The sequence below is a fragment of the Fopius arisanus genome, unplaced genomic scaffold (genome assembly GCF_000806365.1).
Source record: "Fopius arisanus strain USDA-PBARC FA_bdor unplaced genomic scaffold, ASM80636v1 scaffold00003, whole genome shotgun sequence".
Lineage (NCBI taxonomy): Eukaryota > Metazoa > Arthropoda > Insecta > Hymenoptera > Braconidae > Fopius > Fopius arisanus.
The window spans coordinates 2,130,966-2,154,029 of NW_011887742.1; the positions used below are offsets into that span (position 1 = coordinate 2,130,966).

General features: G+C 41.4%; 4 protein-coding genes across 11 annotated transcripts in view; 1 reads left to right on the forward strand and 3 right to left on the reverse strand.

The window, feature by feature from the left end:
- Nucleotides 1–14,238, reverse strand: part of Syp (Syncrip) — a 29,179-nt gene extending 14,941 nt beyond the window's left edge. The window contains exon 1 of one of the 7 annotated variants that reach the window (XM_011311036.1): nt 13,945–14,238. In XM_011311036.1, the coding sequence (XP_011309338.1) occupies nt 13,945–13,999 (55 nt within the window). In that variant the 5' untranslated portion in view covers nt 14,000–14,238. Of the gene's footprint in view, nt 1–323; nt 604–13,944 lie in introns of those variants that run through there. The other 6 variants (XM_011311027.1, XM_011311018.1, XM_011311009.1 and 3 more) reach the window with 6 other exon arrangements.
- On the forward strand, nt 9,499–13,927 carry LOC105270193 (uncharacterized). Its single transcript, XM_011310981.1, has 10 exons — nt 9,499–10,320; nt 10,378–10,496; nt 10,560–10,704; nt 11,118–11,247; nt 11,355–11,520; nt 11,625–12,164; nt 12,237–12,393; nt 12,655–12,786; nt 12,990–13,107; nt 13,259–13,927. Exons 1-10 carry the CDS (start codon nt 9,671–9,673, stop codon nt 13,517–13,519), a joined length of 2,418 nt encoding a protein of 805 aa, XP_011309283.1. The 5' UTR covers nt 9,499–9,670; the 3' UTR covers nt 13,520–13,927.
- Nucleotides 14,239–14,521: 283 nt separating the features above from the next.
- Nucleotides 14,522–15,238, reverse strand: LOC105270241 (mitochondrial pyruvate carrier 1). Its single transcript, XM_011311072.1, has 3 exons — nt 15,032–15,238; nt 14,871–14,971; nt 14,522–14,809 (listed from the first exon to the last, which is right to left on the reverse strand). Exons 1-3 carry the CDS (start codon nt 15,085–15,087, stop codon nt 14,640–14,642), a joined length of 327 nt encoding a protein of 108 aa, XP_011309374.1. The 5' UTR covers nt 15,088–15,238; the 3' UTR covers nt 14,522–14,639.
- Nucleotides 15,239–15,403: 165 nt separating this feature from the next.
- Nucleotides 15,404–22,579, reverse strand: wts (serine/threonine-protein kinase warts). 2 transcript variants are annotated; one of them, XM_011311081.1, is made up of 5 exons: nt 22,088–22,579; nt 21,798–21,991; nt 18,964–21,720; nt 18,613–18,890; nt 15,404–18,516 (listed from the first exon to the last, which is right to left on the reverse strand). In XM_011311081.1, the coding sequence occupies exons 3-5, from the start codon at nt 21,659–21,661 to the stop codon at nt 18,085–18,087; spliced, it is 3,408 nt and encodes a 1,135-aa protein (XP_011309383.1). In that variant the 5' UTR covers nt 21,662–21,720; nt 21,798–21,991; nt 22,088–22,579; the 3' UTR covers nt 15,404–18,084. The 2 variants fall into 2 exon arrangements, with proteins under 2 accessions (XP_011309383.1, XP_011309391.1); XM_011311089.1 differs by lacking the exons at nt 21,798–21,991; nt 22,088–22,579 and adding an exon at nt 22,016–22,071.
- Between the last annotated feature and the right edge of the window lie 485 nt (nt 22,580–23,064).

The window sequence follows — 23,064 nt, forward strand, 5'->3', positions numbered from 1 at the left end:
TTGACACGCTACCACGACCGTGACTACTCCAAAAGCTCGCTGACCCCCGAAAATTCCCCTGAACCCAAGAAATCCTGAGGAGTTTCAGGTTATGAGCCCCGTGATGCCAACAATCTCGAGAAAAATCCTCTGAATAACCCCACACCCGACGAATTAATTCCCCGACCCCTGGAAAACCCCAGGAGCCCCTCTGACCACCAAGAAAACCCCCGATACCTTCTAGGTCCCAGAATCACCTGGAGTGCTCCGAACCGTTGACATGCGAATCCCCAGGCTAGACGAAACCAAAAAGAAAAACTCAAAAAATTCCCCCTGATCTTCACCTTTTTCCCTGTCACTTTTCCCGCGCTTCGTTTGTCCGAAAACCCCCCGGGGGAGGGGGCAAAAAAATAAATAAATATCGCTCCAACACAGAGCAAAAAAAAAACACACAAAAGACAAAGAGCGAATTGCGCGTAACGTACGCGAATTCACGGATGTACGCACACAAATACAAAGACGTCGCCCGAACCAAAACAACTGAAAAGACCGTAGACAAAGGGTGGAAAATCCAGGGTTGGCCTGGAGATTTCCCTGGAAAATCAAGCGGCACCCAGAGGGAGGGGGGAAATCCGGTAATTTTCCCTCCCGGCAAAACTGAAATACCCAATTACCGACAAAACGCCAACGAGATACCGACGAGATACCGACAAAATGCCAGCGATATTCCCCCCCCCCCTTGAAAAAATGCCCAGCAAAAATCCCGACGATAATTCACCACAAAAACAATTTAAATAAATCACATCACTCACTCATCTTATTTACATCCACTTGGCTCTGGAAAAACACGTCAACAACAACAATGAACCGTAAATATGGTTCCCCTCGTTATTTGAGAGATGGAAAAATATTAATCTAGGAATGCATCCACGTTCTGGTGTTCCACCCCGTCGTGGAATGCAGTTGTGCACCGTGTGCACTCCGGTTCCGTTCCACGATGGCGGTGTTCCCCCTCCAGCCACCCCCTCCGGTCCCTCGCCCCTCCTGTCTTATCCCCCCGCCACCCCTTTCCACCTGCCGTGCGCGTCTGCGAATTTCCACTGAACCCCCTCCGCTCCGCCGCCGCCCCCTGAAAATTTCCCCAAAATTTCCCCGAACCACCCTGACTCTCTCTGAAGTCCCCCGAACCGCGCCAAACCTCGTTTTCCCGCCCAGACCTCCGAAAACCCGTGAAAATTCGGAGCAACACGAGCCACGAAAAGACCTACAGATCCGCGAACATTCCGACATTGGCAACAACAAAAAAATGAATATTTAAATTCACGATCGTGAAAAATAATAATAAAATAATAACAATATCGTCGGATGGTGTACGTATCATGTGGATGATGGAATAATGCAATAAAACGGTATTGATATCGGTATATCGGCAATAGTGCGGCTGAGAATCGGGCGGGAACGAGGGGAAAGGGAACGTCAAAAAACGTGATCGCGAAACACTACGGGGTCCACAAAACGACGCGCAAAGAGATACGCCTCGAACCCAGCTAAACGAGGATAGAGTAAAGAGAGTGTACGGTTCACACGTACATGTATTTTCCCCCTCTTTTTGAACCAACACACGGGTTTAATACCGGCGATACCGGCGCACCAGAGGCGCTTGTCGTTGGCCATTTTCATGTTGGCCTGGTGCTCCGTCAGCGCCCCCCCTCCTCACGAAAAACGCGCCCTGGACTCTACAGTATGTGCACAACGTGGTGCTTTTAAAGATAAAAAAAAAAAGCAGAGGGGAATAAAAAGAGAGAAAAGAGGAAGAGAATGAAAGGCCATTGGACAAGTTGAGAGGGGGGGGAGAATGAGAGAATTGAGGGAGATTAAACCCACGGACCAACACATGCATCCAGCGTCCTCGACTCAGAACAACGAACTGCCGACCAAGTCCGATGCACTCGAGGCCAAATTTTCGCCGCGTGTATTGCATGTCGCGGTTTTTTCGAGACTTCTTTATCCCTCATCTCACTCGTTTTTTAGCTTCTTCTGTCTGTCTCCCCTATTCGTCCCCCATTGATCTCAATGCTCACCTCGACACCGGCTTTATGCACTTCTTTCAGACGGTTTTTTTCTTCACTCTTCTTCTCTTTCAAAACTCCTCAAATATTTCGGTTACAGAGAAATCTCCAAGCGAAGATATCTCGGTGTGTACTTTATCCTGATGAAAATGACGAATTGGCAATGGAGGCTTCATTGTTGGTGATTAATTGAAAAATAAGCCAGGGGTGACGATGGCCGATTGTTCGCAGTTCTATTTTTTTTTTTTAATCGTTATTTCCAATGAAAAGTCCATTGCACGCTCGATCGAGTTGGGGTATTGCATTTAGAGGATTTCGAGGTTGAGGGAATATGGAAAGAAGGAAAAGGAAAATGGGGAAGGAAATAAAGGTGATGACGGAGTGAAAGTCTGGTGGATTAATACGGGTGAAGACTTGTGAAGTAGTAACGGACGTTGTTGTCCGTCTTATTTCACTTTTGGGACGTAGTGCGTCGATAAATAAGGGACCCGGGGAATTTAAGTTGCGGCCAGACGGTGAGCGAGAGAAGAGCGAAAACTAAAACCAACGATTATTCACTCCGTCCTGTGTCGCTGACCGGACGTACTTGCACATAACCTTGCGAAAAATTGCAAGCGTCGGGGGATAAGAGAGAGAGAGAGAGAGAGGGAGGGAGGGAGAGAAAGAGAGAAAGAGAGAGAATATTCGGCTGAATCCAAGAAAGAGAGAGTGAGAGAGAAAGTAAAATAGCCAGACGGAGTCTCATCATCTCTAAAATAAATGTTGGAAAATTTTGCGCGGGAAGAATAACGAAATTATGACTGGGTAAATAAAATAGATAGAGATCATATGAATTGCCAATGGATTATCAATGAGTTATCAATGAGTTATCAATGAGTTATCGGTGAATACCTGAGCTTGAATTTGTCTTTTTAGCCGAAAATTGATGATTAATTTCCAACGGTCGTCAACTTCTCCTTATCGATAAGAACAGTTAATTCAGTGAGATGATTATTTTAGTCGGAGCAGAGCACCCAATCAACACACTGCAATGCACGAGGACGATAGTCACGATATCTCCGGTATAATCCGCGGTATGCGACACATATTAACCAACGTACAATCGTCACCACAATGTAATTTATCAAGAAGCACTTGCCGAAAAAAAAAACAGGTATCACTTATTCAACAAAAAATACAATAATCCCCAATTCAGTGTTAAACTGGAATTTATTTTCACCAGAGTTTCAGACTGAATAAATGGTATCACTGATGCTGATGTCGATGCCAAAGTCACTTTCGCCGTCTAAAGTTCCTGATGTCCTGTGGTTCTGTTGTCCTGTTGTCCTGTCGTTCGATTCACTGGATATAATTTTTCACTTTAAATTCACTCCGACGAACTTTATACGAAAAATACGTTTATTTCAATTTGTGCTGTTGATGTGCAATTTAAAAAACCAAAAATGATAAAATGAAAAAGAAAAAAAAGGTCCAGGCACTTTGTTGATTGTATATTGCAGTTTTATAAGTGGCGCAAAGTCCGGTGGCACAGCGGTGGTGAAGATGGTTTTTTGGGCAAAATAATACTCCTCTCTCGTGTGGTGCCTACATAGCCGTGTGATGCATAAATTGGACTGTCTCGACTAGTGAACGGTGCAGCGGTGCAAGCCCCCGCGAAACAAAACCAGTTTGCCCGGCTTTTCGCATACAACCAGAGGTTTCAACCAATACAGACAACACCCCGAAGAACACCCCGTAATAAGGTGGTGTTGTCGGAGGAAGGAGGGGGAGCAGGGGGGAGAATAAGGAGGGAAAGCGGGTAAAGGAGAAACCCTGAAAACAGCGCAGATGAGGGAACGGGTGAGGGTACAATTTTGCTACCCAATCCAATCCGATTCAACGGTTTGCCTCTCTTTTGCGGCTACACACACAGACCTGAGCCCCGCCTTTGCATCAGGACCGTCACTATTATTTTCATGTACCTCTGGTGTACTCCAGTGTATGTGTCCATTACTTTTCACCATGGGGTTGAAAAGCCCGCCTTTTACCCCACCATTCACCACTTCGAGAGGTAAAAACACTTTTTCAATATTTAATACCCATTTTTAGTTTCTTACATTCTCCATTCGTCCCTCTCTCTATATTTTTACACAGAAATAGTCAAATGTGATTTTATATTTTTTTTTGTCTTTTTTAGGAATTATTTGTCTGGTGTGGAGTCACGGGGTGAGAGGAGAATTGAGGATTGGGGAGTGATTTGGAGTTGAGGGAATTGATGGATTTTGACTGTTGTTTCCAGATGGTGAAAATTTAGTCTGAGAAATTGGCAAATGTTCGACCTCGAGCGGTGGAGATGGGGAATAATTGATGGGAGGTGGTGAAAAAAATGGGTAAATCCTCGTGGATGGTGTTGTTAAGGGCCTAGCGAGAGGTGGGACTGATCTACTAACGAGTGGAAATGGAAAAGTCCCGGGGGATGATGGGGGAAAAGTAGTAACAGACAAGGGGAAGTGATGGATGTACGGCCCTGGGATCTACCTCGTCTGGAAGTGCGGTGCACCCGCGTCGCCCCTTTCCTCTTGCCCCTTTCCCCTTTAACGAAGAGGGAGCGAAATCGCACAAACAAGACCTCGGAGAAGGACGGGGTAAAGGAACGAGAGATGTACGAGTGAGACCGGGATATTGGGGAAGGGGTGAGACGACGCTGGCGAGACCGAGAGCCACGCTTTGCAGAAACCTGTTTCTACGTTTTCTGCTTTCCGTGTGATTATTATGAATATAAAAACTCCAGCATTGCCTCGCAGTTCACCAAAAATCTACTCTAATCGCCCCACTGCAGTCATCGAATATTTTCTCGTCAATGACGCAAATTTTTTTGCGTTCTGCATTAAAAAAAAAATTGACATTCCACGGATTCGTATATATAATTTATTTAAAATTGAATTATTTGCAGAAGTCTCTGGATTATTTAGGTTGATTGATCCTCTCGATTTTTGCGAATTTTATTAAATCAAGTACTTGGAGTATTTTGGAGTAAATCGAAGTTTTTGGTTTTGCGAATGCATTTTTGCAGGGAGGAAACAATGAGGAAACGGTGAGGAAACAAAAAGGGCTTCTTTGGGATAAAAAAAAAACTGGGGATCGCACGGGTTCGTACATCGGTGTACGGCCGAACGCGTCTCCAACGGCACAATGCACATTTTTGCCATTTTTATTTTTATATATATTTTTTTTGTTACGCCCCAGCAGAGTGCATTGTCGTGGGAGAGTGAAATTCAAACGGGGTTGCTCTCTCCCATCGCCCTGAGCTATTTCGCTGCACTTCTTCACTTTTGTCCTTATCATCTTTTTTTTTTTGCGTCCACCTCACCAACTTGTTTTCGGACTGTAGTCAAAGCACTGCTTGATCGTTCGGCGGAATTTATTTTGCCCTGTCGTTTGAAAAAAAAAATAATAGTCCGCCCACGGGAAATAGCACGAAATTTCCATTGGGTTGGAAAAATGTGGGTTATTCGCACGGGAACGGAAGAGAATTGTCGGACAGGAATTTTGCCGGAAGACACCGTTAGATTTTTTTTTTCCATTAAAAATTTCACTGGAAATTTCAGTTTTTCCTGAGTGTGAGAACAAAAAAGCAATCGACTCACTTATTGACTCGGTTTTTCGAAAATATCTTCGAATTTCCGGGAGATACAAAAATTATTATTATAACACTTTTTGTAGATCTTGATTGCCTCCACAAAAAAGGTTTTATTAAAAAATTCATTATCTCCCAAGGTTCGGAAATTATTACCACATTTTCAAAAAAACCCAACTTCAGATTTTTCTGTATCACATTGAGAATTGTAAAAATTTTATGATTTCATGAAGAAATCTGTGAAAAAAATTAAATTTTTGAAGGTACGAATGACAAATGAAGAATTTATGAAAAAGGCTCTGAAGGCTCCGCAGTTCATAACGATAAATTATTATAATTAGTATATTGTTTGAATAATGGTAGATGCATATTTGAGGGGTTAATTAGCGGATAAATGTAATAATCGGCGAGTGGAAAATCATGGCGTCGAAGAAATCGCCAATCGGCAACAGGTGTCAGGTAAGAGGGAATAAAGAATTTAAAAGATCCGACGTGCTTCCGGCGGCAGGAGGGTTTGTACCCTCGGAAGGGCCCATCCGAGCACTCAGAAAAGGAGAGCACTGAGAGGGGGCGCAATAGACCCCTTCAAGACCCCTTCGTACATGATAAAGAAACGCGCAGTACAGCTGTCTCCCCTCCCTGTATCCTCGAAAAAAAGACATTTTAAAAAACTCGTCTGAATTTTATACTCGCCGATGCAATGCACTGCGTTTCGTGTTACTCACGAATGTTGTATGTACTTTTTCCGCATCCTTCGTTTCTTCTTCGTTCGAGGCTTTTTTTTCGTCGTGGGCCTTTTTACTTGGACCGTCTGTGCGACGTTATGCACGCGTTACTATCATGGGAATATTGAGAGAATTGTACATGTGGTGAACGGGTTTTTGCTGTGAACATCATTTTAATGAATTTTCCCGAACCCTCGGTGGCGGGAAAATCTTCACGAGATGAATTCTTTACAATCAGACCGAAATTTCGAATTACGGGATTGATATATTTATTATTTTACACTTTTTTACGCGTCTTTTTTTGAAAGACTATTTAAGTTTAGGGGAATTATTTTTTTCCTTTCATTCCAAATTCAAATTCAAATCTGAAAGAATTTTCTGGTCATTTTGTCAAGTCGTAAAGTGAGATCTAGACTTGAACTTTGATCGATTTTAATCAATAATTTTTTTAATTGATTGATAATGAATAAAAACGTTGGGAATTATCCAAATGTTTCCAAAAAACAATCCATACCGTGAGCTTTTCTGTTTCAACAAAAACATTTCTGCCTCCCAACAATTTCTCGATTCCCTCAATAAAAGAAAAATCAAACGTTTATCTCTCCTCAGGTCATCGCCCCGACCAATCTTTTTCCACAAATCCCCATCTCCATAGGCAGCCGCCCGTCATTTAATTGATAACGATTCCAGGGCCGTCGAAAACTCGTGAGAATGAGAGATGAGTGATGAATTCTGGAATTCCCTTAAAAAAAAAAAGAAATCGTACCGAAATCATCGGATTATCCTTGACCAAATGCACAAGCACAATATCATAATGTCCTCCACCTTCCCGTTTCAAATTTTTCCCTCCATCCGTCCCATCTGCACTTGTTTCCCACGTAAATATCTCACCCCATCCTTCATGTCCAGAATCCAGGGGATGAGCATCCGAGGAAGAGACCAAACAACAAAGCACCAGAGACTTTTCTCAGGAGACCAAGAAGTGAAAAAAACATATAAAAATAAAATAAGATAAAACGAGTGCGAAATAAACGAGGGGGCCCCCCCTGGCATTAGGGAAACTGGACGAGACCCCCAGCAACTCGTCCTCTCGTTTCATATTTCCTCTGGATTCTCTCAAATAGATGACAACTCGTTCACTATGAGAAAAATTGTCCATCCTCTTTCAGGAGCCAACAAGTAAACAGGGAGAGGCCATCCGAGGGTGCCCCTAGGTGAACCTGATGTACACGGGGTGAGAAAGGTCGAGGGGTCGAGGCTTGGGGGGGTACAAGAGGGGGCTGGTGGTTGTGTGTACACATGGAGACGAGACAAAAAAAGTGTAAAAACGTGAGGTTTTGCCCCCACCCTGGACAGAGAAGGGGTTCACATCACAGGGGGTCGTTAGCACTGGGGCGCTATCCTCATAAGCATCACAATGATCGCCTAAATGTTATGTCCTCCCGTATTAAGTCACCGCGAAACTCTTTTCCTCGTCTTTTAGGATTTCTACAACCCGATCCCTCCCTCTTCATCGGCTTCTTCGGGGCTTCGTTGTCCTCGTTCCTCTTCTGCGCCGTTGTTTTTTTTTTCTCTTTCTCGCTTGTTGAGTTTTTTTTTTGTTTTTTCAACTACTCTCTGGGAACATCCGGAGTTGGGGCGTCATCCCTCGCTTCTTTCGCTTCTTTCTGAGCTCAGGGTCTTTTTGCCATCCTCTGCGGTTTCTATGAACACGCATATGCGGATCTGGGGGGACTGGAAAATTCAGAGATAGATGATTTTTTGGGGGATACGCTGGTGAAGGGGTCGAGCACTTCGAGTGGGTTAGTCTCCTGGGGATTATTCAAAAATAATGTGGGAAGAAGTGATTGTTTTTAAAAATTGAATTCTTTCATCTGCGAATCGTCGATTGCGAGTATTATCGCCTCCTGGAGAACACGAAAAAGAGTTGAAGTGAAAATAAAAAAATTTCCCCTCAACATCTGCCCAGGGACTGATCTATGAATAAAAAACAAATATTTATCCACCAAGTAACCGTTGATTTCGAAATTCCCCAGCAGATGATGTCGCTCGAGGAAGCCGGAAATATCGAAATGAAAATGTTTTTTTTTTCATCTCAGAACTCTAGTCTGGGGGGAATAAATTCAAAGAGTCTGTTGTACCCGATAAATTGTCACGTGATCGACTGTGGGGTCAGGTTAGGGTGAGGGGCCAGCTGCTATCCGAAAGAGGACTGCACATTTGTGCATTCTGAGAGTAAAAATCGATCCGTTTCCCCCAGACACGCTTCCCTCATTCTGTTTCCTTGAAACGTTCACCGAAAAATGAGAAAATATCACTCGTACTATCGTCACCAGTCATTAATGAATGAGTCATCAATGAAAAAATGTCTGGGTGGGGCTAGAGATTGATTCATACTTTTCTATTCATCCACTCCTACAGTCCCTTCACTAAAACTTAAATAAATACACAATAATATTATTTATGCAATGGAAAAAGGGAGTCATTGAGACAGACCCGTCCTCTCTACATCTGTAAATGATCAATATTCGAGAGAATAATAATAGAAAATGTATTGAATATGAAAAATATGCAATAAAAATACTCTGCAAATGGAAAAATTCATTCATTTTAATTAACTAGTACTGATTTTTTTAAGAATATGAATCAAAAAATATATTCACCGAAATTTCTCTCATTTCTATCAATTTTTGAGTGATGAATTTTTTCCTGGAAATTTCAAGGCTTAATTTTCTCAGCATTAACATTAGAAATGTTAAAACTAAAATTCAATTAAATGGCTTTAACCTCCCACTGCGCTGCAAATTGTTTTTTAATGCATCTATAATCGAAATCGAGATTTAAAAAATATTTCTGCCAGCCGAATTTACTTTGCGCGAGTAAATTTCTGGATTTTTGTTAAATAATCAAAATTATTGCGTTCATTTTTTATGAACCCATATATTAAAATTATAATATATCAGAGAAAAACCGTAAAATATACTTGTGTAAAATATTGTAAGAGATAATTGTTCTGACTAATTCGAACTGAGGGCCTCATGCATTTGAGTTAGTAGAAACATCCTATAGCATTCAACAGTTCGCCTGACTATAGTTAGGGCGTGTTTATTCGGTGACTCCACGTTCTTACGAGTGCAACCGACGCTCGTAGCAAGTGTTTTTGATATTGCGGGTGTACCTGACCGCGAGAGCCCCAAATAATATGTGTATAACCCGAAGACACCCCTGAGCGCCCAGAAAAAAAATCGTGTGAATCTCTCGTCATCACAAAAAAAAATAAAATGCAAGTTGCAATGGTGCGTTTTGGAGTGGCAGTCATCCTGATGACGATCTGCCTTTGGGGCGTTGTCGGGCAGTACGAGTGGCAAACCAGAGACACCTTCGACGAGGTTAAAATGCGAATGGAGAAAGTAACATCTGATAACTGTGAAATTCAGCACCTGGGGGATCTTTTTCTACCCGAGGACGCTGTATCCCACCTTCCCGATGTCAAAGACATCAACATCAATCCAGTATTTCCAAACAGAACTGCTCTCCTTCACCTCCAAAACATGGCACTCAGCAGATCCTTCTTCTGGAGTTATATACTCCAATCGAGATTTATAAGACCTGCGATAAACGATACGTACGATCCTGGGATGATGTATTATTTCTTGTCCTCGGTTGCTGATGTATCTGCCAATCCTTACATCAATGCATCTGCCACTTACTTCTCACCGAATATGTCGTATTCACCGAGTTATCGAGGATTCTTCAACAAGACTCTGCCTAGATTTGCACCGAGAACATTCAGGTCTGATGATTTCAACGACCCTGTTCACTTGGAGAGAATATCTACGAGGAATACATTCATCGTCAGGGATCTGGGGGCCTTTCCTTCTCAAAGCCCCAGTCTTGATTATACTGCTGATGATTATAGAATTAATCAATGGTAATTTTTTCTATTATTCTTTCATTTTTCAGGAGAATTTTACATTGATGTTTTCAGGTACAAGGCTTGGTTGCCAGACAATCCCCAGAGTCGACACGACACGAAGACGACGTATCAGGTAGAAATTCGTTACGCAAACAACACGAACGAGACGTTCTCCTTCCACGGACCGAGAGGTACATAGACATTTGTGTTGAATATTTTTCAATTTCTCAACAATGACTGGATTTTTTCTTCAGGAGCTGACGAGGAACCGGGACCGATAAAATGGACAAAACCGTATTTCGATTGTCATCGCTCGAACCGTTGGCTGGTGGCTGCAGTGGTTCCTATAGCTGATATTTACCCTCGTCACACTGGTTTCCGGCACATTGAATACCCCACGTAATGAAAAATCCAATTTTTCGGATAAAATAATTTTTAACCGAGTAAACTAGTTAACCAGATGCTCGAAACCCCCAGCGAACTTTTCTATAATGATATTCACACCAATGGGTAAGGGGGGCCTAGTCAAACCGGGTTGTGTGGTTGCACATGAATTCTTGAGAGCAAAAAAAATAAAGAATAATGTGGCCATGGGGATTAAACGATCTCTCATGGGATTAAGATTCCGATTGCGATAGAGCATCGATCTTTATTTCATGATACGTCTCCTCTATTGTGACTCAAGAATGTCTTACTCTCAAGATGAGCAAGGCCCAACGTGTTTAGAATACTCAATGTTAGAAACCACAGGAATCATCTTGAGGACCTAGTTTTTAAACTTGATTTTAGATTTTGAATTGTTTTATTATCAGGTACACTGCTGTTACTGTTATGGAGATGGATTTTGAGAGGATTGATATAAATCAGTGCCCAAAGGGTAAGGGAAATAATGGGCCCAATAGGTTTGCGGGTACTGCCAGGTGTAAGACGGATACGACTGAGGTAATTTTCGCTTTATTGAAACGTCTTTGATTTAATGGAATTGAAATCCTGGGGATATGACTTCGGCAGTTATCCAGAGAATTATTGAAGATTGAATTTTTTTCTAGTGTGAACCTCTCCATGGCTGGGGGTACAGAAGAGGTGGTTACCAGTGTAGATGCAAGCCAGGATATAGATTACCCTCTGTTGTCAGAAGGCCCTTCCTGGGAGAAATTTTGGAGAGGGCAACGCAGGAGGAGTATTACAATGGTTTTGACTGCTCGCGGATAGGATGTTAGTGCAGTATAGATTTTTTAATTAACTCAATCGATCTTTCGTTAATCATTGATTTTCGTTGATGGTGTTTGAAGGAATTGATAGAATTGTCTTGTTCCCAGGGGTTCACAAAATGCCAGTCCAGTGGGAAAAGGCTCCACCTCACATGAAGGAAAAATACCTGGAGCAGTACTACGAGTACAGGAACTTCTCCACAGGCCCTGATTCCCTCCAAAGAGAGAAAATAAATATCGATCAAGTCCTCAAGTTTATCCTGAGTGTCAATGAGAAGACCTGTGGAAGGTACACTAAACAACAGCTGAATCTCCATGGGGACATTGGATTCGGTGCTCAAGAGTTTTTCGAGAACGAAGCCAGGATGGCAACGCGTCTTGCTAATTTTATTAGTGCATTCCTTCAAATATCAGATTCCCAAGAAGTTTATTCGGGTAAACGAGTCGCTGATAAACCTCTCACTGAGGATCAGATGATCGGAGAGACTCTGGCACTACTCATGGGAGACACTAAAATATGGTCTGCTGGAACTTATTGGGATCGAAATAAATTCACCAATAGAACTTTCTTCGCTCCCTATGCGTACAAAACTGAATTGAACTCCCGGAAATTTAAGGTCGAGGACTTGGCACGCCTAAATAGCACGGGTAATTATCTCCATTCAATTAATTTTTAATTGCCTTTTTCTCACTGTGCATTAAACGGTGGAATATTTGCAGAGGAAGTCTATACGAATCAGCCTTGGTTCAAGGTTCTTCAGCAGAGGTGGGCAGCTAATTTTGACGAGTTGGAGAAATATTTCATGAAGATTCACATCCGTTACAATGAGACCGGAGAGCACAGCAAGAAATACGAGCATTTCCCCAATTTCTACAGGTGAGAAAACCGAGAAAGGGAGGAAGGAAGAAAGAAGAATGAAACGTAGAAACTGAATGTTTTTTTTTTCCAAAGTTCTCCACGGGTATTAGTGCCCATATTGACATAAAGGGATTATGGTTTCGAGGGAAGAGATAGTTTGCGAAAACTGGGATGGGCTTGACCATGAAGAAAGCAGATAGTTTTTTAGGGGATTCTCTGCTCACCTCTTTCTCGCGTCGTAATTTATTTTAATATGGGTATGTCTCTGGTGTTCTCTAGGGCAGCAAACCTGAACCACGGCCACTGGACAACTCCTTATTTCGATTGTAACGGCAAAGTGAATAAATGGGTAATTACCTATGCATCCCCATTTTTTGGCTGGGACAGCCTCAAGGCTAAACTGGAATTCAAGTGAGTACAGACATTTCCTCACCCTCTTTCTCATTCGTTTGTATGGGTGTGTTGTTACTGTGTTGTGGAATTATTCTCATGTGGGGGGTAAATTGAGTGTGAGATAGTTGGGGATGTGAACCAGTCTCTGAGAGGATGGAACAACGTAATAAAAAAATTTACCTATGGGGAAGATGGTGTTTAACATTGAGAACAATTTACAGGGGTGTCGTTGCTGTGACCATGAATTTGCTTCAGCTGGACATCAACCAGTGCGACGAGCAATTTTGGGTGCCAAATGCCTTCAAGGGCACCCACAAATGCGACCGAAAAACATCATACGTACGTCCTATTCACATTATTTCATTTTTTAAAAAGACGCAGAAGATAACAGCTCCGTAAATATTTTGTCATCTAAAAGAAATACCAAAATAATTTGTTTATATTGAAAATCGTTTACGGTGGAATCAGCAATTGTATTTAATTCTTGCAGTGCGTCCCACTCCTAGGAAGAGGCTTTGAAACCGGAGGGTACAAATGCGAATGCAAACAGGGATTCGAGTACCCCTTCGAGGACTTGATCACTTACTACGACGGTCAGCTAGTTGAGAGTGAATTCTCAAACATTGTACAAGACAAAGAGACTCGATACGACATGTTCAAATGTCGAATCGCTGGTGCAGCCTCTGTGTGCGCCAGCTGGAGCCTCATAATATCAGTTTTAGCATTTTTCTACCATTTCTATCGGAGATAGATTAATTAATTGATATTTATGGTGTTACGAATGTCTTCAGTGAGTCATTAATCCGTCCAGAAGCTATTTTTTTTGCAATTCAAAGAGAATGATCAATTTTATATGTTTTTATAGAGCATTTTTATCGTGCACATTTTTAGATAATAGTTCTTAGATTGTAATGGGAGATTAAACTGATAACGCGCGTCTATATTCCGTCCACGAACAAGTGCCTTTTTTTTTGTAATTGGGAGGATTCCTCAGTCACCCAAAGAATCTCTTCAACTGTGTTAACATTTATACAAATTCATGTGTTCATAATCCATTTTTTAAATAATGCAATAATATTGATTTGTCATATCTCGTGAAGATGAAGGTATGGAACAGTTTGTATTTTTATGATGAGACGTTTGAATAAAGTTTTTAAATTAAAATATTTCGCTTACCCCTCACTATTATTTGCATCACGCCTAGATCCTTCAAATCCATCCCAAGAAACATGAATTTTTAGAGCCAAGCGGGTTCATCCGTTTTTCATTGATAACTTTGGTCCCAAAGTGTGGAAATTTCAACCAAAATTGTCCGATTTTCCTCACAATTGACAAGTGACTAGCTTGTTTGTAAAACAAATGATTCGTTGCTAAATCTTCACAATGGCGACAATTCAAGTACCAATTTTGCGATTTGAAATTATAGTTCAAAGATATGGGAGGAAAACCGGTTGCCAATTCTCGAGAAAATACTCCAAATAGAGTAGAGCGATAATTAAAAATATATAAATCGTAAGGAACAGGAAAATATATGACAAAATTAACAGAAACATTGATTTCGAATTCGTTTTCGTGATATCAATAAAACGAGAATTTCGACTAGTTCAATTCTGAATGATATTCTTTTTTTTTCATCTCACCTTTTTTTCGTTCGATACTTAGGAATATATCATTTATCCTGGCAGCAAAACTTTGGAAATTTTCTTCTATAAGTGAGAGGATCAATTACTCACGAGAAAATAGAATGAATAAATAAATATTGAACAGTTTTATATATTTACAAAAATGTCTAACATCTCTGAAACATTCGATCCACAAGGGTGGACCGAGGTGGTGCAGTTCTTTACATTTTAATTGGCAGAATAATTCCATCACTCTTTCTCCTCGTCCTTCTTACCCCCCAAGTAATGATAATTCATAAATCTATACAGCTGCGTCAATTGCGCTCCTTCATTGGTGAAATGACAGGCAAAAAGGAGAAGATTCCTCGGCTGTACTCGCAATGAAAATCGCATGAACATTGCGGAATATAGACAAAGTGCTGGAAAAAAAAATTAATTAAGTCCCCGAGTCATGCGACACATCGTCATAATTTAACTAACCAACAGTCATTTTTCCGCTGATAAAATTTGGGTCCCGATTGATATCAGCAATAGCTGCTATAGGGATTCCCCAATTGGCCACTGGTCCCCAGAAATGTGTGCTAGAAATAAAAAGAAGAGTATTGAAAAACAATTTGAATAATTGAATTTGGATAATTTACCTCATGAAATAATCACGAGTCTCTTTACTCGAAAGGGCTTTCATTATTCGATTCATCTTGAGTATTTTATTGCACTATTTTCGGGCGAATCACTGAATTTTGTGGAATTTCTGGGAATTCTAAGTGATTCTGAAACTGTGGCAATTGTCCTTTGGTACTTGCTGATTGTTATGCATTCGTGTATGTAAATATATCGAATGGATGGGCTAGGATGAGGTGGGGATTCTCTGATAAAGCTTGATTCTCATCAGCTGCGACAGTTTTATTTTTCCTTTAGTAAAAAAATCATGAAGCGATTTTTTTCTTGGATGATTTGAGTGAAATTAAAATTCAGGATCAATAACAACAAATAAATATCATTTAAGCATTAAAGAATGTTTTTAATTTAGAATACACACTCGAATATATTTACATAAGTTTTGTTTCCATAATATATTAAGACCTTAAATAAAAACTAAATATTATCATGATGATTCTGTATTTTGCAAACATAATTACAAATCGGGGAGGGGTGAATTTGAAATAGAATCGAGGCCCTAGATAAAATAACATGAAACTGGTAGGGGTAGGCAGGGGTGGGATTAAAATTAAATATAAAATTTACAAGTTTTCTTAAAAAATAAAGGGGGAGGAAGAAAAGATAAAAACTAAACAGATCTGCCTTCGTTACAATGAGGCTTGTGTTTTCATTTTTTTTTTTTTGTTGAGAGTTTATTTCTCTTGTACGTTCTACGGGGAAAATAATGATTACGTCATTCAGTGAAAATATTTGCTGATTTATCACTGAATTGAGTTTGCGAAAGTGTGAAACGGATGATATCTTAATTGAGGTGTTGAAGAGGTATACGGATTGCTTCGCTCCCCCATTAATAATTTACCCATCATAATTTACTCGATAGTTATTTCGATAAGGTCACCCCGAGGGCGAATGATCCCATATATATTTGTTCCATAAGGTTTTTTTTTCTCTGGACTAGATAAACAAAAGATATCAATGATTCATTCGTAATCGATTGGAGTAAAAAAGAATATTTCTTCGAATTAATCATTTATAATGCAACTACTCATTAGATTTGTTCTAGTATCCCCTATGCCCCTCAACACCAAAATAAAAATGCACATTCGATCATTGCAGAGTCCTTTGGTACGCATTGATCAATGAAAAAAAAAACAAAATAATAATATTCTCCTAGTAATAATATTACTAAAAATAAAAAAACATAATGATGATAGCTATAATGACGACTGATTATTGATAATCATCTTAAAGCAATTAAATAGAAGATTAAAAAAAGGATAACCACACTCGATTTTCAGTCATCGAGTTCATTCAGAGACCCTGAATTTTGTAAAAATTTACATTAAAAAATCGCATGAAAAATAATGAGCATTAACGATAGGCTTTTTTTTTTCTTTTCTCAAGTATCGTCGGTGAGAAAGATATTGCTGACTCGTGAGACTCGATTCCTCGAATTTTCATCGCATTGCATGAGAAGATGGACAGAATAAACGATAAAAATATATATATATATTGTTAAGGCACAATTTCCATCACCTTCTCACGCACCGGTTTTTCAAGCGCTTAATATACACAGCATACACACTCAGACATACCGTTGGATCATAAACTCTGTACATAGTACATACATTGAAATTAGTCTTCGATAAACTACCTCGGTTAGATAGATTTCACGCGATGTATCAGTTGCCAAGTGCTAGAGTAATTCGAATATTTTTTTTAATGTCGATTTATCTCATTGACTTACATTTCGGACCTAAAAAATCCTTCAAGAGTTTCCGAGATAAATCAATAATTATGTAAAATTTCATTCGATTGATCTCACTTTATCACTCGGTAAATCGCTATTAAACGAATCGATTGTCCAATTTTTAGATATTTTTGTAGGAAAGGATCTTGAGGACCTCTACGAGAGAAGACAACGTAGCGGAAAAAAAACCGAAATTTCAATCGAATTATTCACTTGGTAAATTTCTCTACTGCTTATTATCTTTCCCTTGTAAAGACTTTCGAAATATTAAAGGCACTTCGATCAAAGGCGACCGTATCAATTCGTTATTTTTCAATTGAATCTCACATTTGTACATATCGAAGAAAAATTGTTGATATTTTATATTATTTCGTTACCGAACGAACTCCAATTTTTCGCGAAGCTCTAGTACTTTTTTCCACGCTACCTAATGAAAAATAATTTATTTAATATATATATTTTTTTCTATCGCGTTTGTTTTTATCGAATTGCAGCCTTGGCACGCCCTAGAGGACAGAATACTTAATTCTACAATAAGTAATTGAAGAAAAAAGAGAGAGAAACAGAGAGAGACACAAAGAGGGGAGGGAGGCAGCGAATGTATACATGATAAACTGATAAATGTTGCTTAGATTATTGAAGGGATAAAGTGACGTCTTTCGTATTTCAGGGGAAAAATACGTCGCATTTTGCCTGAACACATTACATCCGTTCGCTTAAGATTGTAATAATAATACAATCGATGAGAGAGAATTTCTATACAAAGAACGATTGACTGCTCACTCGATTCGAAAATAAATCGATCAGTCAGCAAGTGATTAGACTTTCTTCGTTTGATACTAAAGGAAAAGATGATTCAAACAACGAACCGGGACTTTTTTTTTCTTCATTTTTCTTTCTTCTTTTGTAAGCCACATTATTCTAATTATTGGCAATATCACAGTACTCGCTGAAACACACGAAACCCCACGGTTTCTTATTTTTTCGCATTCCCATATTCATCGTATTGATATCCCCACAGCTACTGAATTCGAACTCCTGCACTGTTGTAAAAATTGGAGGAGAACAACTCCCGAAAATATTTTCAACAGTGCATAAGACACTGCCATTACACCAAAAAAAAAAAAAAACCATAATTATCCGCGAAACTGACTCTTTCTTCCCAATGAAACGATAAATAAGATGCACGAGAGGAAAGAATATTAAAAGAATGGAAAATAATGAAGGATTGAAAGCGGTGATATTTACGAACTTGTAATGGCATTGCCTGGACGTGGCCTAATGTCATACATAGACCGGTCCCTGATTGTCATTATCGTCAAGACTAATTCGACTAGGATAAGCTGGACCTCCGCCGTCATCGAAAAATCGTCGAAAGGTGAATTCAAAGAATCCGTGGAAGGGTTTTCCGTTATCGAGTAATTCACCGGATTTGTCCGAGTCAGAGGCCTCGGAATTTCTCAACTTATCAGGATCCACTGGATCAAAATTGCTGGTATCGGTTGGATCTTGAATGCGAGGTATATACGGAGCAACTTGTCGACGTAAACCTTTGTCGAAGTCTATGCTGCCGAAGAATGGATGGCTCTTGACTTCGTCGGCATTTTTCCCCAATCGTCTGTCAGCATTCGTGCACAATTTCAGAATTAAATCCATACTGTCTGGAGATAAATTCGCCTGCTTCGGTATGTGGAGAGTTGTCTCCCAATTGATCACCTGAAGAGGGAATAAAATTCACAGGTACAATTGATCTATTGGATCAACAACGAGACAATGAGGGACCGATAGAATAAATATAGAGGGATGTTTCACCTTATACTGAGTTTCAGCCGGTGTATTTGCGTAGAATGGAGGCGATCCTACGAGCATCTCGTACAGGATCACCCCAACACTCCACCAATCGCACAGTTGGGTGTAACCAGTTCGCAGTAAAACCTCTGGTGCAATGTAATTCGGTGTCCCTACAAGGGAGTGAGCAAGACACCTCTGATGCTCTCTGTATCTTCTTCTTTCCAGGGGCTTCAGCTGAATGCAACGGCACTCATTGTTCCAGTCGTCAGCTGGGTCCATCGAATCCTGCTTATTGTGCCCTAAAATCCATCATTGAAATTCAATTAATTTTATAATTATGAATCCATACAATATAATATAATATTCACTTACCATTCTGCTGGTAATACTTGGAATTGTGTGTCCATCTGAATCCCGTGCAGAGTCCAAAATCCGTGAGTTTGATATGTCCATCTCGATCAATAAGAATATTATCAGGTTTAATGTCCCTGTGAATGAATCCCATCTTGTGAACACTCTCCACAGCACATGTGAGCTCAGCAATGTAAAACCTCGCCAGTGGTTCATTGAATATCATGAACTTGATGAGCAACGACATCAGATCACCCCCAGGAATATAATCCATGACAAAATAAAGATTATCCTTGTCCTGAAACGAGTAGTAGAGCTTGACAACCCATTCATTATCAGCCTCAGCGAGAATATCACGTTCAGCTTTAACATGTGCCACTTGATTTCGATTCAATACGTCAGCCTTCCTGAGTGTCTTCATTGCATAGAACTGATTTTTAGTGTCCAACTTCCTGACGAGTGTCACCTCTCCAAAGGCCCCAACCCCAATGACCTTGATCTTGGTGAACATGGTTTTATCCATTTTTGCTCTTTTGAGTCTGATGTAATTGGACTCCTTCTGGGAGAGCATTTTTCTCATTTGACATTGTGCCTCAGCACTCAATCCGATCTTGGCCATTTCTGTCTCCAGCTGGAGCCTCCTGTAGAGCCTCTGCTTGTGGGACTTGAGGACGTTCTCAACGTGCTGCTCCATGAAAAATTTAAAAGCCTGGGGAGAATAATTCCTGACTTTGCAGTCTCGTCTCTCTTCCTCCTTCTCCTTGCTCATGTGTTTTCTCTCGGGGATGGGTGACTGGTGTTTTATTTTGTAGGGACCCTTGGCACCGCTCTCAGAGGATGCGGGATGATTTCCAGGATTTCTATTGGCCACTGAGGATGAGGCTGTCGGTGGTAATGGGGGTGACTGCTCTGGGTGTTGCTGACAGCTCTCCACTGGCGAGTACTTTCTCTGGAGTGGAGGATGATGAGCCACTGGTGATGATCTCGGTGCATTAGCCCCTTCGACATTAGAAATATCTTCGGTTGGGGTGCCATAGGGTGGAGGTGGCAAAGGATGGTGCATGCTACGTTGGGCAGCCAGTGCTTGCATCGTTGTGGCATAACTTGGGGGCTCTGTCGTGGGGACAGGTACTCCGAGACTCTGATTATTCGTGTTGTTGTTGTTTACTGGAGGATATGCAGGTGGTGGAGGCTGGGGCTGAGGTGAGGGTTGACTCTGCTGGACTTGTTGGATTTGTTGTTGGCCTTGTTGAGACTGAACTTGAGATTGGGATTGTGATTGATTCTGGGTTTGAGGTTGAGACTGGGATTGGGACTGGGGTACAGGCTGAGTCTGGGACTGCTGCTGCTGATGCCCCTGTTGTTGCTGCTGCTGCTGCTGCTGTTTCTGCTGAATAGAGGATGCATAAGATGGAGGTGGTGGTGGTGGAGTACTGCTCGTAGAAATTGGTTGGGGTGAGGTCGGTGCAATAGCAGTTTGTAGCACAGGTTTTTGCACCTGAGTACTTTTAACCGACTGCATGATGATGGGAGGCTGTGTCTTGGCTTGTCTAGCTCCCCAAGCCTGGAGGGGTGTTGGTCTGGCCATAGAGCCCTGTGTGCTGGGTGGCACTGTCGACACAGTTATGGGTGAGGGTGAACCAGCTGACGTTGGCCCCGAGTAAATTCCAGAAGAAGGGCTCTTCCTGTAATCCTGCTGTGATTGCGTCGGGCTCTGACGATTCTGCATCGATGCACTGTACGATGGTGGCTGGACAGTCCCTGACGATGACGATGGAACAATTGGATAGGGCGGTGGTGGCTCGACCTGTGTACTTGAGCTACTGCTGTTCGACTGGTACATACTTAGTGCTTGCATCTGCTGTGAGAGCTGCTGCTGCACCTGAGGACCATTCTGAACTATCATGGGTTGTCTACCGTTTGAGGTACTGGTAGAAGTGGCCACTGGACTGGTGCCTCTCTGCGGAGGATTTCCAGACGACGAGTTCGTTGAGGTTGAAGTGGTTGGAGGGGCTCTGCTGGGCACCACTGGTGCTGGGGACATCCTCTTGAGCATCTGCTGCATATTCGTGGGCACATTTGGCTGGCTATATGGTGCATGAGGGGGCGGAGGAGGTGGTGGAGTAGATGAGCAACGAGGCGGAGGTGGTGGTGGTGGTTCACGCTCAACAAAACTGTTTGGCGAGTACTGTCGACTGAGTTGTGGATGGGGACTGAGCTCTGTCAATCTCGGGCTGTCTGATCGAGAGCTACCAGCTCCAGAGTCGAGTGCTGGAGAGCCCCGTTGCAGGGAGAGTTCACGCTCTAGACTGGGCTTACGAATTAATTTTGAGTTTAGTTTACCCAGGCCATTGAGGGACTCTCCTTGGGCCTGTTTGAGAAATTCAATTGCAGCATCGAGACGCCATCCTGCCATCTTGAGGGCCCTCAGGCCTATCTCCTCGGGATAACCCATGGCCAGAAGCTGGGCAATTGCCTGACGTTGCTCGGGTTTGTCAGTTATTGAGCCTGAAGCACCTGATAATCCACTCAGACCAGATGCTGATGATACACCACTGGTTGTCGAGAGGGTTGATATTGTACTGGCTGCACTGGATCCAACTTCACCTGTGCCACCACTGTTGGCAAATGGTAACAGGGAATTTCTTATTTCAGCTAGTGCCTTCTGATGATATCCAGAGCCGCGAGTGCTTGACTTGCTGACAGCGGATGGATTCATAGTGGCCCATGCTAGGTCTGCTCGGACCTAGCTCCAATTGAGCAGCAGCATTAATCTATCTGAAATAAAAATATTCATTGATATTGATCCATCGATTGGATTGCCTTTTATCGAGATTCCAGAAATCACTTCTTACAGAACAGTTGTGACCGTTATGAATGCAGATGGGGACATTTCGCAGACACTCCGAAATTCCGTCAGTTAAATAAAATCGCTCCAATCAGCCAGACAACCACAATCTCATCCATCAAAACAAAAGAACTCCAAGGATGAAAATATCTTCCCAATAATTGACTTTATCCTGAAGGTGAACGATCTTGTTCGTGAGCTCTATAAATACAAATTAACAATTACCAGTGAGACTCTCGATCTCTCAGGACTCGATTCCCTCCCCAATGGCGACCTATAAATCGTGAAAACACTCACAAAATTCAACAGCACCAGGTGTTATCCAGGTAAATCCATCACAAGCACAACCAAGATTGATCTATTAACACAAGTAACTTAACCTAATCACAAGTAAAATCCTATTAAATAGTCCCTGTTCGAGTACTCATAACTCCCACATAGATAACACCCAGATATAATGAATAAATAATTAATTATCACACCATAAATCCAATAAATATCGATAAATACTCGGCAGAGCGTTGTTTAATGTTAAATAATAAACTGAAAACCGATGCCCCAGTGGTAATGGTAAAGTACGTGTGTGTATGTATGTGTTGAAATAAGTTACCCGAGCATATTACGTTTTACCACCTCTTCACAATGAATTTAACGTTAAAACAGCTAACGTCAATCACCAATTAAACTTATAAACTGATCAATTAATTTAACCCAACAAATGTTAATACGATAGTAAATTATACGATCGACAACAAAGAAAGATACGGCCGTAAATTACTAAAGTAACTGGCAGCCATTTTGAAGTGCCACATTCCTACACCGACTTGACACTCTTTTTCGTAAATTTACGGTGAGCATGATATCCCGAAGAGGTTATACCTCAGGAGAGACCTGCGATCGTGGGGTTGGCGTGATCCTAGGGGTTTTAGTACCGACCCCACAGACAGGAGGGCACGACGATCTCTTGGGGTTTCGTTTAATTACTCGGCTGCAGTCACTGGAAAATGATCTTCAGCTCCAAAGAGGATTGACTAAAGTAGTGGCTCTGGGGGGTTGAAGGATCCCAGCGGCATCGTAGTACTGCACCCCAAGAGAGGGAGGGCGCCCCACGCAATGCTGGGGTGTCCATCAAGTCGACGGGGTGTTTTTTTTCATAATAATTCCTATTTTTTTTTTTTGTTAATGGCAAATCAATCGAAATACCGCTTAAAAACTGAATATTTGAAAATCGAGAAGATATTTAGTAAAATTGAAAAATTAGCAATTTTTTAAAA